The 16,086-nt window shown below is 40.5% G+C and overlaps 1 protein-coding gene across 1 annotated transcript in view; it reads left to right on the top strand.

Annotated features, from left to right (window-relative positions):
• Positions 1–16,086, top strand: part of CDCP1 (CUB domain containing protein 1) — a 52,731-nt gene that overhangs the window by 24,195 nt on the left and 12,450 nt on the right. The window contains exons 3-6 of the mRNA XM_073333147.2: positions 1,581–1,937; positions 3,478–3,846; positions 13,410–13,637; positions 14,445–14,825. Of these exons, the coding sequence (XP_073189248.1) occupies positions 1,581–1,937; positions 3,478–3,846; positions 13,410–13,637; positions 14,445–14,825 (1,335 nt within the window). The remainder of the gene's footprint in view (positions 1–1,580; positions 1,938–3,477; positions 3,847–13,409; positions 13,638–14,444; positions 14,826–16,086) is intronic.

The following is a 16,086-nucleotide window of genomic DNA, read 5'->3' as shown; positions in this document are numbered from 1 at the left end:
TTCCCAATATACTCCTTTCACTCCCCTCTGCATTCAAATGAGAGACAGTGAATGTTTCCAGCCAACGGGTCATTGAGAGCACAATGCCCAGCCCCACCCTGGTCTGGAGCATTTAGAATCACAGAATAGAATCATAGAATATCAGGGTTGGAAGGGACCTCAGGAGGTCATCTAGTCCAACCCCCTCCTCAAAGCAGGACCAATCCCCAACTAAATCATCCCAGCCAGGGCTTTGTCAAGCCTGACCTTAAAAATATCTAAGGATTTACTTCAGAGGAAGTCCTTCTGTGTCCTGGTGGTCCTGGGCTGGCACAAGCTCATTTGTTCTGTGAGGAGGGTGTGTGCACAGTCCGCCAGCACTAGGAGTTGTGATGGGTTGGAGCATGCTCATGGAGGACAGAATCTTTGGCGACTGTAGCTTTTAAGATCTAGCAAGTCTTTACTGACCATGCCCAAACTGCAGTTATTCAAAGCCTTATAATTTGGTCAAATTTGGGTAGATTTTCAAGGGAGAGCAGAAGGCACATCTCTGACACAAAGGCCACCCCCTTGCCAAACTTCAAGTTGCTGGTCTAAAGCATGGACATTTCAAAAAAAAGTTTGCTAGATTTTTTAACATGGGGAAAAACAACATACTTTGCCCTTTGGTCTTAGAAACGGCTGAACCATTTTGGCTGAAATTTTCCAGAAAAATTCAGCCTGAGACAGACATCTGGCATGGAAAATTTCAGCCTATATGGTTAAAGATTGGTAAAGTTTTGTAAATGGAAAATAGGGTATTCGTTTAAGGTTGTCTTATATAATGATGATGTTACTAGCCTTGCTTATAATTATCCAGTTAATGACCAAATAAACGAGGGGCAGGATTGATGTGGAAGCTGTAAGTTGGCATTTCCTGACTATCATGCAGCTGAAATATTGTAACCAACCACTGCAGGATGTCGCTGAGTGCTCTCATACACCAGTCCCTTCTGGATGCCTGATAGCGCACTCTGTGCGGCACGGTTTCAGAGGCAAGTCTTATAGGTGCTTCAAACACTTCAAGCAGTGTTGCCAACTCCTATGATTGTGTCAAGAGTCTTGCTATATTTAATTTTTTTCTTAAATGCCCCAGTTCCTGGAGTCACAAATCTCAGCTTTCATTTTAAAAAATTATTTTTTGCCCTCATGGATGTGGAAGAAAGATTGAAAACATGAACTATAAAGGGTCAAAAGGCAAATCAAAAGAACCCAAAATGTATTTGTTTTTCAAAATCTGTCTTCATAATAATGAGATTCATTATCTTTTGGGGGCCTGACTTATGGTTTTTGAACACCCAAGGTTGTCAGTACTGTTCTAGCTTTCTCAAGAGGGATGCAGGGAAGTGTACAGTGCATGTAATTTCTTGTCTTAAAACTATTTGCTTTGATTTGCTAGCTGTTAAAACAGTGAAGGAATGTTGCACACTGTAATTTAAGTGGTGGTGTGGATTTAGGTATAATTTAATAGAAAAACATGAACACAGTGTGTGTGGGGGGGAAATAGCAAGTTCCTCAACTGTTCATGGTTTGTGCACCTGCTTTGTGTGTATCTGTTTTAGATTGTACGTCAGGCCCGTGCCCCTTTGGAGATGTTCATCTTCAGCCATCAGGACTGCCTCGCCTTAACAGGACCTTCTTCTGGGATGTGAAAGCCAATAAGAAGGTTGGACTTGAACTGAAATTCTCTACACCATGGTTAAGGCAGATTGGGCCCACAGACACTTGTCCAGATTTAATCACATACAGTATCAGCAGCTGTATTGACACTACTACAGTCAGCATTGGAACCTTCTGCAGAAATGGCTCGGTGTCTCGGGTCAAGGTGCAGGGGGGAGTTGTCATGGCTTTAAAGCTCCCATGGAATTCAGAGCTCACCACCTCTGGCTTTAACATAGCAAACAGATCTTCCATAAAAAGTAGGTACAGTATACTATTTACTTATTTATTTGCAGTTATAATTAGCTCCTGTAGCTTGCAAAAGGGTTTTTAATCTTTGTATAGGTCTAATCATTAGTGCTTTCCTATTTTCTCTACATCCTCACACCTTAGTCCCATCTTATTAAAATACACTGAAATATTTCCAGTACACAGTCATGTTCCTTGCTTCAGTGATCCTTGCTATCAACTTTTAGTTTTGTAATTATTCTGCTTACTTCCCTCTCCCTTCTTGTAGTTATCCTATTTTTTAAAAAGGTTTTTAGATTGTCCTCTTACTTTCATGATTTTTAGTTCAATCAGTTCACCTAATTATGAAAAATGACATTTCTATTTGTAAATCAAACCGTACTATCCAAACTCTTCTTAAATTGAGACGTTATAGGATTTTAAAAACTAACCAAAAGCATTTGCAAAAGAGTAAAAACATAATAACAAAGTGATGAGAATGGATGAAGACTGCTATTGAGTCTATTTTAACCACTTCTTTCTTCATAACTTGCTGAACTCTTCAGGCTTACTTTGCAGTTTAAGAAACTGGAAGAAGGATGCCTGGAAGGCACATCAGCCTGCCTGCTCATGTTTGCATATGTGTAATAGTCTGTTTCAGCCCATTCCATAATGTGAAACTTGTACGGTTGTATTTTTCATCTGCAGGAGGCATGGCAAAGGATGGAGCCCTCTGTGAATCACGCAAACAAATACTTTTTGGTTGTGAGAAGTTCCCACCTTTTACCTGAATGCCTTAGTCAGCATTAGTTGTGGGTGGAAACTGCTTCAGACCCACAACATAGGTGCATCTACACAGGCAAAAATCAGATATGTAATTCATCACCTGTGCAGTACCACTAGTTTTAGCTGTTGAGTAGACAGGGTGTTGTCCTCCTTGCTGCTGCTGGTCAGCAATGAGTCCTGAATATATTAGGAGTTCTCCTGCATTTTGCTTTCTGCGCTGATGCCTGGTTAGTCAGGGAGTTAGTTTTTAATTCACATGTCAGGCATGTTACAAGGCCGTCTATGGTTGAGATTTAGCTACCGCCTTACATATTTGAGACTTTTGTCTTGTCTGCTCTTTCTAGAGCTCTTTAAATCCTTGGACTCAAACCACTACACTTAAGTTCTCCAGTGATTTGAATGTCCTCTCACTTGTGATATTGTACATGAAATTCGGAGAGGCAGTGTAAGAAAACACAATTATACAAGTCTCACACTTTCTCATGTGGAGCCAAGACTGCAAGTTGGATCCTTCACTCATGTGGTAGACGGGCCTGTGTTTTTGGAGCTGAACTCTAAGCCAACAACAAGAGCAGATTCTTTACCTTCTCTGTGGATCAACCATTAGAGGACGACATCACCACCTCAAATACATGCACTCTGTTTTCTTCTATAATTTAGCCTATTGCTGAGATGTATATTAAAGGTTTTTTTATTTGAAGCTACGGTTTGTCCATTGCTATTGTACTGTACTGTAAATGTGAATATGTATCTTCTTTAATAGCAGCCTATTTTTTCCTGTAATAGGGTTGTGTGTTATTGAATCTACTTTTAAAGGAGAGACGTCAGCAACGCTAATGTCTGCCAACTACCCACTGGGATTCCCAGAAGATGAGCTCATGACATGGCAGTTTGTTGTTCCTTCTGACCTTAGAGCCAGTGTTATCTTCCGCAACTATAGCCTTTCCAACTGTGAAAGGAAAGAGGAAAGGGTGGAATATTACTTACCTGGATTATTCAGTAGCCCTGAGGTGTTTAAACTGAGTGACAAACAACCTGCCAATATTGCTGGCAATTTCAACTTGTCCCTGCAGGGCTGCGACTATGATGATCAGAACCCCGGGATCCTCAGTCTTCTTTTTCAGATTGTAGTTCAACATCCTCAAAATGAAGAGAGTAAGTAGCCACTTGTCCATTATTTCCCTTTTTATGCTGATTATTTCATTTTCTCAATTCTTTTGTCAATGTAAACTGGGCAAAAAGATCACATGAAAGTAGGCTTCCTGCTTTTGTTTATAAACATTGGGGTTGAGCTACACACACACTGATTTGGGTAGAGAATACTATTTGACGGGCTGCTGTTGGAATCTTTGAACTTTGGACGCAACATGAGTTTAAGCAAATAAGTTGCTAAGCAACATTGAGAGATCTGTGGTACTGTGTTGGATGCCAGGGGGGTTTCATTACAGCAAGGTGAACAATATTCCCTAATCTGCTAGGAGGGGTAAAAGGTACTACAAATTTACACTGCATTTTTTAAAACAAAAGCAAATTAAAACACCACCCCCCTTCTGCTTCAACACATGTTCTGTGTTACATATGCATTGAGTAACTGAAATCTTTCTTTTAAATTGTCTGTAATGTCATATCTTGCATTCTGTACACAGTAACTATGCAGGAGGTAGCTTGTCAGTAATCAATACATCCCCTCTCCTGGGACCTGATTCAGTTCTCACTGAAGTCAGTGGAAAGACGCTCATTTGGTTAACTGAACTGGTTAGTCCTGCAATGTGTTTCAGTATAGAAATCAAGGTCTTATTTAGACATAGTCGTGCAATTTTATTTTCCCTTATTTGAATCAAACACTTTCATAACTTGCTGCAGGGCTGGAAAGCCAAACACAGCAGCGCTGTGCTAGTACATGAGAGCTGGAGACTGGAACTCACTACAGCATAAACAAACCGACCAGTGTAACTGATCAAGCTCGATAAAATGAAAACCAAGGGCAAGACCATTGAAAAGTAAATTGGATATAAAATTATTTCACTTTTAATCCTAGATGTGGTATTAGTAATATAAATAAGGACTTTTTTACTATTCTGTGCAAGTTCTTGTACTGTGCCCAGTATCATGATAATTACTCAGTAGGGTAATAAGCAAGATTACTTTTATCTAGATATTGTCCCTCTACTAGTAGGACTATTTGAATGTGTGGGGCATTCTCCTATATCATGCCATTTGTCACTCAGACTAGGTTAGCCAGGTCATTTTGTATCTTCTACTCTCCAGCTGTGATTGAAATAACGCATCTAAAACAGAATAAGTTGTTTGACCAACTGTTGCTAAAATCTATGGGGTTGTGGGCCATACTACTGGATATTAAACAGACTATTTTTAATAGTTTTAGTGGTCACTTTAAAGTCAATATAAAGAACTCTATTTAAAACACTGATAGAAATTTCTTATCACAGAGGAGCACATGGCCTTTTTCACAGTGAATGATTTTAGAGGGAAACATGTCCTTGTCAGCAAGAGACTTTAACATCTTTGCAGAAATCTTTGCTCATTTTGGGAAGAAGTGGAATCAGTTTCTGAAACTCAAACACTTGAAGAGTTCCACTCTGATTTTCAAAAGTATTCTGTGTTGGCTTAATTCTGCTTTCACTGGAGTCCTTGAATTCAGTGGAAGCATTGTTAGGCCAATATGAAGTACTTTTAAAAATCCCATATCCTGTTTTTATTGCACTGTATGCCTACTAATCTAAACTAACCTCACTAGAAAAAAAGTCCACTTAGTTACAGAGAATATGTTCAGCTAACATTAAAGGTGTAAGTTAAAAAAAACAAACAGTAAGATGTGCAGTTCATACAACCTATAGGATGAACATCCAACGTCTTGGAGACTACTATAATATTCAGACAATATAATGAACTGTGTTAAAGACAATTCCTGGTTTTTGTTTTTTTTTAATTTGTCTGATGCTTAGTATTCTTTGAATGGAATTTAAATTTTCTTTTCTTGTTTTATTGTGACTATACTTGTTTCTGAAAGTACCAGAGACATTAAAGGTCAGAGACTCTTGGATTAGGTGTCTTGACTGTTTTCTAGAGTACATTGACAGGGATTCTTTGGGTCTATCTATTTATGAATGAACAAATGAATGCAAGATCTGTAGCTAACAAGGCTTATCAACATCCATGATTTCAGAATAGAGGAGGTGCCCTGACTGGATGATGATGGGTGGGGACGGGTGTATGTGTTTGGATTTGTTTTATTCTATTTGTCTCTAGATTAGTGGTTCCCAAACTTGTTCCACCGCTTGTGCAGGGAAAGCCCCTGGTGGGCCAGGCCAGTTTGTTTACCTGCTGCGTCCCGCCGCTTCCAGCAGCTCCCATTGGCCTGGAGCAGTGAACCGCAGCCACTGGGAGCCGCGATCGGCCAAACCTGTGGGTGCGGCCCGTAAACAAACCGTCCCGTCCCGTCAGGGGCTTTCCCTGCACAAGCGGCGGAACAAGTTTGGGAACCACTGGCCTAGATGGTTGCTGGCTCAATATTAGGCAAGGAAGAGTTTGAGAGATGGTATAACCATTCTGTTATCATCTGACTTTGTACAAAAGACCTTTTCCTTTTCCTTGGATACAAGTGTGGAGTGTGCCCTATTGTGAATCCCAAATTAGGGCTATCACAGAAAACGTGATGAGGATATGGGGTGCCCCGTTCTACCTCTCAGTATAGATGAACTTCTTGTCTATCATGTTAGTGTTAGAGTCAGCACACCTTGTCTTTGCTGATGTCAACATTGATGATTACAGTTCTGTTCATTCCCTCTGGGGCACCTGGCATTGGCCGCTGTCAGAAGACAGGATACTGGGCTAGATGGACCTTTGATCTGACCCAGTATGGCTGTTCTTATGTACTTATGTAGATGACTGTTGAATTAGTTTAGGATCTCATGGTTTCCATGATAAGAATAGTACTGACCTGTTGGTTTGTGTCTCAATGTACAGAGGTGGGCAAATTCTGGTTCTCCAAGTCCTAACTCAAAGGCAAATTGGAGGGAACTGTTGTCATGGCATTATTGCCTACTTCAGACAGAGGCCAGGTACATCATGGTGGTGTACCTACTGCATTGGCCTATTTAATTTCAGAATTCTGTGGGGTAGAACACAGACAGTGGGCCATTCTGTTTCTTGTAGAGTTCTTTTGTCACCCAGACTGCTCTGTGTACCAGGGGCTGCTGTAGGAGACAGTGAAGTGGATTGGCTGTAGTGCTGTCAGCATGTTGATGACACTTCCTTGTTTGTTTTTTTCTAAACTAGATCCAGGTTGTAGAGGGCCTCTGAGTACATACCACCTTGCCAACATAGGAGCGTGAATGAGAGCAAGATGACATGAAGCTCAATCCAGGTGTTATATTAACTGGTCAGAGGAAACCAGTGGGAGATCTAGACATATAGATACCTATCTATGTAGGAAGAAGAAAAGGAGTACTTCTGGCACCTTAGAAACTAACCAATTTATTTGAGCGTAAGCTTTCGTGAGCTACATCTCACTTCATCGGATGAAACCTATATATGTAGGAATGTCTGTGGGGGTTTTTTTGTTTTGTTTTTTGTTTTTTTAACTGAGCTGACAAGTTACTCTTAACCTACACTAACTTCAAAATCACAGGTTAATGTAAGCTGATACTTCTGGGTAAAGTGCAGCCCTGTGGAACCACTTGATAGAGGAAATGACTTGAAATACTGTTGCATGTATTAAAAGTAATAACCCTGTTACTGGAGACTAGATGCAAAAAGAAAAGAAGTACTTGTGGCACCTTAGAGACTAACCAATTTATTTGAGCATGAGCTTTTGTGAGCTACAGCTCACTTCATCGGATGCTCACGAAAGCTCATGCTCAAATAAATTGGTTAGTCTCTAAGGTGCCACAAGTACTCCTTTTCTTTTTGCGAATACAGACTAACACGGCTGTTACTCTGGAGACTAGATGGTGCAAGTAATAATGAGCTGAAAAGTTATTTATCTCCAGGTGGTCTGGATTCAGCTCCTGTTGGCAGAGATTGAAAAATTTACATATGACAGCTGTCAGGCTAAAATGAGTTGGTGAGTTAAGAACAATTGCTAGTGGATAGAAGTCCACTTTGCAAAACCATCACTGCAGCTGCTGCTAATTTAGCAGGCCATCTCTGCAGGGAGCAAAGACGTAATGGATTCACCCTAGAGGTGATCCATCTAGGTAGTGGTTGTGACACATCAGCAGTGCCCATTTGTGGTTCATGGAATATGCTTTAACCTTTAATCTGGCTCCATTCGTGAGCAGCAAATTCCTCAAATCCTCAGAGGAAGTTCAGGTTTGACAAAGCATGTTTGCTTATATTCAGTGTACAATGTGTCTTGAAACCCTAACTGAGTAAAAAGCATTATTCAGTTAATCCGTCTTTGTATCTTTTCTATTTTGGACAGTAACGTGGAACTTTAATGCATTATGTCCTGCAGACCAGATATTAACCTAAAAAACCTTGCAGGCTGTTATATTTTATAAAATGCAAATAATAAATCTCCTAGGTTTAAATAAGAACAGTGGTTTCTCTGGGGATTTTAAAGGATTTCATGAGTAGTTTTATATAATTTTTTCCTTCAAAGGCTCCAAATACCTCTTATTCATCTATTGAAACTGTGTTGATTTTTTTTCCTCTGTAATGAGAAACTAATTAGAAGCCCATTTAACTTCCAGATTAAAAAGAAAATTGATACCTGCATGATCTAAAGGCATCCCAAACACTTGGACAAGTTTTACTGTTGTCCGCAGTGCTTACAGTTGGGTGCCAGGGAAACATATACAGCTGTTCTCAATTAAAACAAATATCCTATCTGTGCTACCACATATAGCTGATACAAATCATGGAGGAAGCATGACCTGGTCATTAGGGCACTGGACTGGGAGTTGAGAACTGGATTCTCTTCCTGTTGAGCTGTTGACTTACTGTGTGACTGTGGGCGTATCTCTATCTTTGTGCCTTAGTTTCCCATATATAAAATGGGGATAATGCTGCTCACCCACCTTTTGTAATGACCCCATTTTTATGCACAATGGCTAAAATTTTCAGATTTTGCCTACATAATGTTGAGCACCAAAGTAAGCTGCCTGATTGTTAAGTACTAAATGCTCACAGCCACCTCACGTGGGTCTTGTGGTTGTGTAGTGCCTCTGAAAATGCAGGCCTGTCAGTCCATACATGATATAGGTGCTCAGCTAGTATATGCACATCCTCAATACCTGCATCACAGCCACTTATCCTTCTGGTTGAGGACAACCTTTGGAGTCTCAGTGGTACCACTCAATTGGCCAGAGGAATCACTTAACCGAAGTGCTTCTATCCCTTGAGAGGAGTTTAATTGATTGCTTTACTACTGAACCAGTTTAGTAGCTCATACCTTAAGGGAGCAGAACCTTACAAGCTTTCTGTGACTGAATAATAGCTTTTCAAAAACTAGACTGAACTGAACAAAGTAGTTTCTGTCTGTCAGAGCAAATGCAGCAAAAAGCCACATTTAACAGAATCCTCTTTCCCCTTTGATTTCCATTTAGAAAACATTGTGTGGGACCTCACAAACCAAGGCTCTTATCTTGCAATTAATGGAAGAGGCCCAAAAATAGGTGCAGTGGGACTAAGTCCAAGTCCTCTTCAGTTAAATATGCACACCTCCCTAGCTCTATCATTTACCATATATCATGATGCTTTCTGAGCAGTGGGAAAAAGCCTTTCTTTACTCCCGCTGGAGGCACACACAGACACATCCTTAGAGCATTCAGTTGATTGGCTTTCTGAAAAAGAACAATGTTCTCTGGATTTAAAAACAAGCACAAGTCTCTTACAAACAGCCTATAGTCCCTGGCCTGGTCTACATGGGAGGAAGGGGGCGGGAATCGATCTAAGTTATGCAACTTCAGCTACAAGAACAGGAGTACTTGTGGCACCTTAGAGACTAACAAATTTATTTGAGCATAAGCTTTTGTGGGCTAAAACTCACTTCATCAGATGCATGCAGTGGAAAATATAGTAGGAATATTTTATATACACAGAGAACATAAAACAATGGGTGTTACCATACACACTATAATGAGAGTGATCAGTTAAGGTGAGCTATTACCAGCAGGACAGGGGGGGAAAAAAAACCTTCTGAAGTGATAATCAAGATGGGCCATTTCTAGAAGTTGACAAGAACGTGTGAGGAATAGTAGCGGGGAAAAATTGGGTTTTAGCCCAAGAAAGCTTATGCTCAAATAAATTTGTTAGTCTCTAAGGTGCCGCAAGCACTCCTGGTTTTTTTTTGCGGATGCAGACTAACACGGCTGCTACTCTGAAACTTCATGAAGTGATCGACTTACCGTGGTGTCTTCACCGCAGTGAGTCGATGGCTGCTGCTCCCCCGTCGACTCCACCTGCGCCTCTCGTGGCGGTGGAGTACAGGGGTTGGTGGGAGAGTGCTCGGGGGTCGATTTATCGTTTCTAGACTAGATGCGATAAATCGACCCCCACTGAATCGATCGCTGCCCGCTGATCCAGCTGCTAGTGTAGCCATACCCCCGTGCGTGCCATAGACCTACAAAGACTGAAAGGGCCTGGTATCCTACCTACCTGAGAGACTGCTTAACTCCCAATGCCCCAGTAACACGACTACAGCCAGTAGGGCTGTTTGAGCAGGATTGCACTCTTTATAAAAGAGGGCGGGGGCTATTGGCAGGGCATTCTTTGTGAGGGCCCAGGGACTCTGGAGCTTGCTCCCCATCCCCCAAAATAGCCCATATTTGATGACCAGGCATTCTGAAGAAATCTTGTGTATGAAAGGATAGAGAAGGATAAAGGTCTGTTGTGGGGGGGGGGGCAGACCATTTTTCTGGATTTTTTTCATGTTTGCCATCCGCTGGCTGAGGCAGATTGTTACCAACTTTTGATTATTGAAGGCTGCTAGTTGGTGTTGTCAGTATATTTGTATTTATTGCAGCTGTCTGTAAATTTTCCAGTAGAACAGTTTTCTGTCAGAAAATGATTCTACAGAATCGAAATGTTCTGCGTGAACATGTCAATTCCATCCACACTTTTGATGGAAACCAGGCAGGCTGTCCAGCTTACAGACTCCCCAGCTAGCCAGCTGCCCACTTAGAGGACTCCCCATGTTCTCTGCCTGGAGTTTGTTTTTTTTAAAAAACTCCATTTTGGTTCTCTTGAAATAGAATTTTCTAAAATTTCTGTTCCATAGAAAAATTGACATTTCCAACTTGTTTCTGATTCAGAACAAAAATACGTCAGAAATACCAATTTTTTCATGGAATGGAAATTCCAATGCTCACAGAGCTCTAATATTGTGCTCAGTGGTTATTGTAAATTAAATTACAAAATTAGCTGCTCATGGCTTTGGACATGTGTGTATTTTAAATGTCAGATCTAAAGAAATAAGTATTGGGAAGCCCTCTTTTAAACTATATGATCTCAATAAACTTTAACAGTTTTGCAAATATACCATATTTGGCAGTTTCCCCTCCTCTTTGGATTTTGTTGGCTGAGCTTAATTCTGAAGAGACTCCAGGCAACCAGACAACTTTGTTCACAGCTGAGCTGAAGAAACTTAAATTGTCTGATATGCTTGTAAATGGGGGGGGGGGGGTGAAGATAACCTTGCAATCGATGTAAATCTGAGAAATGAGAACTCTTCCATTTCAAATCACTGTGTGTGACCAGTAGAGCTGGTCAGAAAATGTAGAAAAGCTTTAACAAACTGTTTTTGCAAAAGTTTCATTTCACTTTTTCAAAATTTCAAAACTACTATCAGTTCTAATAGCCATTAGTTCTCGGTTGTGGCTCAACATGAGCAGTACTTTTTGACCTCTCTCTCTGTCCCTTCCTGAGTGCCCTTTCAGGAGACAGGCCTCGTGCCTGCACTCCTCTCAGGGTGAAATCCCATGATTCGCCCAATTTTCTGCCTGGCTTTTGAGACTACAGCACCGCTGTTTTCCAACCATGTTTCCTGACAGGCCCAGCTGATTTTGGTTCCTGCAAAAAAATTCTCTTCAGGAGCCGTGATCAGTATGAAAATGCACTGACTCCAATTAGCTTCTTGAAAACAAAGTACCATTTATCCATAGGAACACAGCATCCAGAGAAAAAGGCTAAAACAACAAAAGGCCTACATGCATGACTCTCTTACCTAAAACTTAGCAATTCAATTTAGGCAGGCCCCACTTATTCTAAATGCACCACCCACCATTCCTCCACTTTTGGGGATCAGGGTTCCATCTGCATTCCTGCAGATTCTGCCTCTCTGGTTTCTCTCAGCTTTTGTACTGAGGCTTTCTTTTAAACTCTCCCAAACCATTTCATTTGCCCCATTTGGATTCCAGTCTCCCCTCGCCTAGTTACCAGCCACCATGTTGATCAGAGGGGGGTAAAACTTCAAAGGAATTGACACCTGTATTGTTTAAGTACAGGTGATTGGCTATCTGGACCCATTGACTTTGATTCCTGCAATAATGCAAAACCACCTGCCTGACTTAATCCCTAGATATCCTTTAACAAGCTGCATCTTAAGCATCACACAGAGGGTCACATAGTAGTCAGAAAAAAATGTACCACTATCTCCCAAGCTCTTCATTCTCAATTTTTGTTTTTTAGGGCTTAAAATAAAAACACACAAACCCAAAATGTTAACATCACAGAAAAGTACTTCAGTTCTTTGTGAAAGTAACATCAGAACAGTATTGCTGTAGTTTATGGTATGTAATACAGAGAAATCCAATTAATTAGCTACATAGTACCAGTATTCCATACTTACTCAGCAAGTTTCATCCACAGATCTCAAACCACTTTACATGGGTAAGAAAGCGTTCTCTCCATTTTACAGGTGGGCAAACTGAGACACAAAAAGGTCACTTTACTTGCTCAAGGTCACACAACAAATTTGACAGAGCTGGCAATGGAACCCAGAATTTCTGATTCAGTCTGGTGCCCTATCCACTGGTCTGTTATGACCATTTTATAGCACCTACTGTGAATACTGTAGCTGTGACCTAAAGAATTTTCGATAGCAAGCTCCTTATATTCTTGCATAGCCTTTTCAGAAGGGACTAGCATACACGAAATTATGTGGGCAAAATTTTTTTTTTTTTTTTTTGGCAAATAGTAAATTTGCTAAAAAATGCACTTTGGAGGGGCATCAAAACTATTCACAAATTCATATCAAAGTCAGCTGAAAGTTTCATCCAAAAAGAAAAATCTTTTTGAAATACTGAAACATTTGACACTTTCAGAATGAACCGTATTGACATTTCCAAAATGAAATGTTTCAAAACGACATTTCTTTTTCTTTGGGTTGAACGTTTTTTGTTTTTGTTTTTTTCTGTTTTGCGTTTTGGTGACTGAAACTGGAAAGATTCGGTTTCCTTTCAAAATTATCTGGATTTTTTTTTCCCCAGAACCAAAACAAAGTATCAGCTGTTTTCTCAGCTCTACATATGATGTGGAATGGGACTTTGTTATAACAGGCTAACTCCTAACCCAAAACCAGTTATTTGTATTAATTCCAATAGTGTAAAAAGTAAATAATGCTTTCCTAGCTAATGTAAAGATAAGTCCAACATCTGATTTTTGGAGAAGAGAGGAATGGGACGAGGTTCCAGTTCACCACATTTCTTTAATTGCTGTGTTGATCTAATTCTTTTTTTTTTTCTTCATTTCAGATGCAACATACTTGATTGACTTAGTCAAAGAGAGGGACATAAGTATAACCATACAGCCAAAATCACGACACAGTGGGCATCCTTTGCAGTTTGAGCCAGAATGTTTGATATGTAAAGATCCTAGAACCTGTGAACGTAATGTAACTTTAACATCAGGCACCATTTACAGGATTTTCTTCCTGTGTTATGATTTGGAGAATCTGAGGATCACAGCTGAAAAAACCATAGGTATGACAATAGCCTTGAATGTTGTTACCTACAGAAGGGTTCTTCATGTTCTCATTTCCACAGTATTCTACTGAAGGTTCAAGCTTGTAAATCCCGTCTTTCATTTGTGCTTAAGTGTAGTTGGCTTGCAGACAGGCGCTGAACAAATAGGTGGTGGGTACGGTAAGTCAGTAAATCAACACAAACTGGTTTAGGATGTAGGGATTTGGTGACAGACAAGAACAGCATAGCTAATCCCTAGAAAAATTCAATCCTGGCACATGGAAGACAAGCAAGTGAGAGGGAAACTTCTTGCTTAGTGCTGGAACCTGTCTTAGGGCAGGGTGTTAGCAAAGCTCTCCTTCAAACATGGGGCAGGTGATATCCACGCTTCTTATACCAGATGTCTACACAATTCCATGGAAAATCCCATGAAGTCTGTAGACAAATGGTGATGGGAAGATAATATCCTGTGTGCTGACCAAGAGCCATCAGGCAAACTCTGTGCATTGGTATTTCTCAGTTTCCGTTAATGTCCTGTAAGAGTCAGGAGAAACACACTCATTTTATTAATGGTTACTATGGAAAATATAGTGGGAAAGGTGGGTATATGGATGTACTCTATAGTGCATCCCCACAGGACCAGAGCTAATGGGGAATTTGAGTTATTTCCATCTTTCAGCACATATATCCCCAATACCAAACAATGGAACTCTGCTGTTTTGTGTTTGTACAGACCTAAGCACTCTAGCACATAGCAAAATCTCATTTTAATAGCTCTGCTCAATGTGAAAAGTATAGCAATAATCTGTGTCTCTATGACTGCAGCCTGTTGGGATCTCAAAAGATGCCAAAAGAAGATCTATCACCTCACTGTGCCCAGGGCTATTTCCCAGCTTCCTGTTCGGCTGGATAAGTTTATTTGGAAGCTATTGGCTCCAGAAGAGATCAATGTGGAAATAATGTCTCCATCCTTGAAGCTACAACAACATATCCAAGAGCAGAGGTGCAATACAAGTTACAGCTATGGCATTGTCAGCACCACCAAGGGAAAGGAGTTAAACCTTGGTATATTCTGTCCTGGTGGATCCATTGAAAAGATTCAGATGAGAGACAATATCACCATATCCCTAAAAACATTTGGCAGAGGATTCCTCAATGACTCTCTTAATCAGGATCTGAAAATGTCTTTTGTGCCATTTATTAAAGGTAAGGTGGAGGTCTGTTCCCTCAATCCATTCCCCAACTCCTTCAGTATATCCATTAACACATAAGTGTTGTACATCCGATAATAAAATAACAGGAGTTAAATTTCTTACCGTCCAATTCCAATATCATTTGTCAAGGTTCCTCCCCCACTCTGAACTCTAGGGTACAGATGTGGGGACCTGCATGAAAAACCTCCTAAGCTTATCTTTACCAGCTTAGGTCAAAACTTCCCCAAGGTACAAAATATTCCACCCGTCGTCCTTGGATTGGCCGCTACCACCACCAAACTAATACTGGTTACTGGGGAAGAGCTGTTTGGACGCGTCTTTCCCCCCAAAATACTTCCCAAAACCTTGCACCCCACTTCCTGGACAAGGTTTGGTAAAAAGCCTCACCAATTTGCCTAGGTGACTACAGACCCAGACCCTTGGATCTTAAGAACAATGAACAATCCTCCCAACACTTGCACCCCCCCTTTCCTGGGAAATGTTGGATAAAAAGCCTCACCAATTTGCATAGGTGACCACAGACCCAAACCCTTAGATCTGAGAACAATGAAAAAGCATTCAGTTTCTTACAAGAAGACTTTTAATAAAAATAGAAGTAAATAGAAATAAAGAAATCCCCCCTGTAAAATCAGGATGGTAGATATCTTACAGGGTAATTAGATTCAAAAACATAAAGAACCCTCTAGGCAAAACCTTAAGTTACAAAAAAGATACACAGACAGAAATAGTTATTCTATTCAGCACAATTCTTTTCTCAGCCATTTAAAGAAATCATAATCTAACACATACCTAGCTAGATTACTTACTAAAAGTTCTAAGACTCCATTCCTGGTCTATCCCCGGCAGAAAACCAGCATATAGACAGACACACAGACCCTTTGTTTTTCTCCCTCCTCCCAGCTTTTGAAAGTATCTTGTCTCCTCATTGGTCATTTTGGTCAGGTGCCAGCGAGGTTACCTTTAGCTTCTTAACCCTTTACAGGTGAGAGGAGCTTTCCCCTGGCCAGGAGGGATTTCAAAGGGGTTTACCCTTCCCTTTATATTTATGACATCATTACTTGAGCAAAGCTTCCTTTGAATCAATGGAAGTTTTGCCTCTGTAAGAAGGGAATGAAAACTTCAGACTTGGACTTGTAGGTGGGTAGTTATGATGGAAATCCTGCAGGTAAACATGTTATAACTGGTTTCAGAGTAACAGCCGTGTTAGTCTGTATTCACAAAAAGAAAAGGAGTACTTGTGGCACCTTAGAGAC

This window comes from Lepidochelys kempii, chromosome 2, assembly GCF_965140285.1.
Source record: "Lepidochelys kempii isolate rLepKem1 chromosome 2, rLepKem1.hap1, whole genome shotgun sequence".
Classification (NCBI taxonomy): Eukaryota; Metazoa; Chordata; order Testudines; family Cheloniidae; genus Lepidochelys; species Lepidochelys kempii.
The sequence above is the reverse complement of the archived record's forward strand: the minus strand, read 5'-3'. Positions and strand labels throughout refer to the sequence as shown.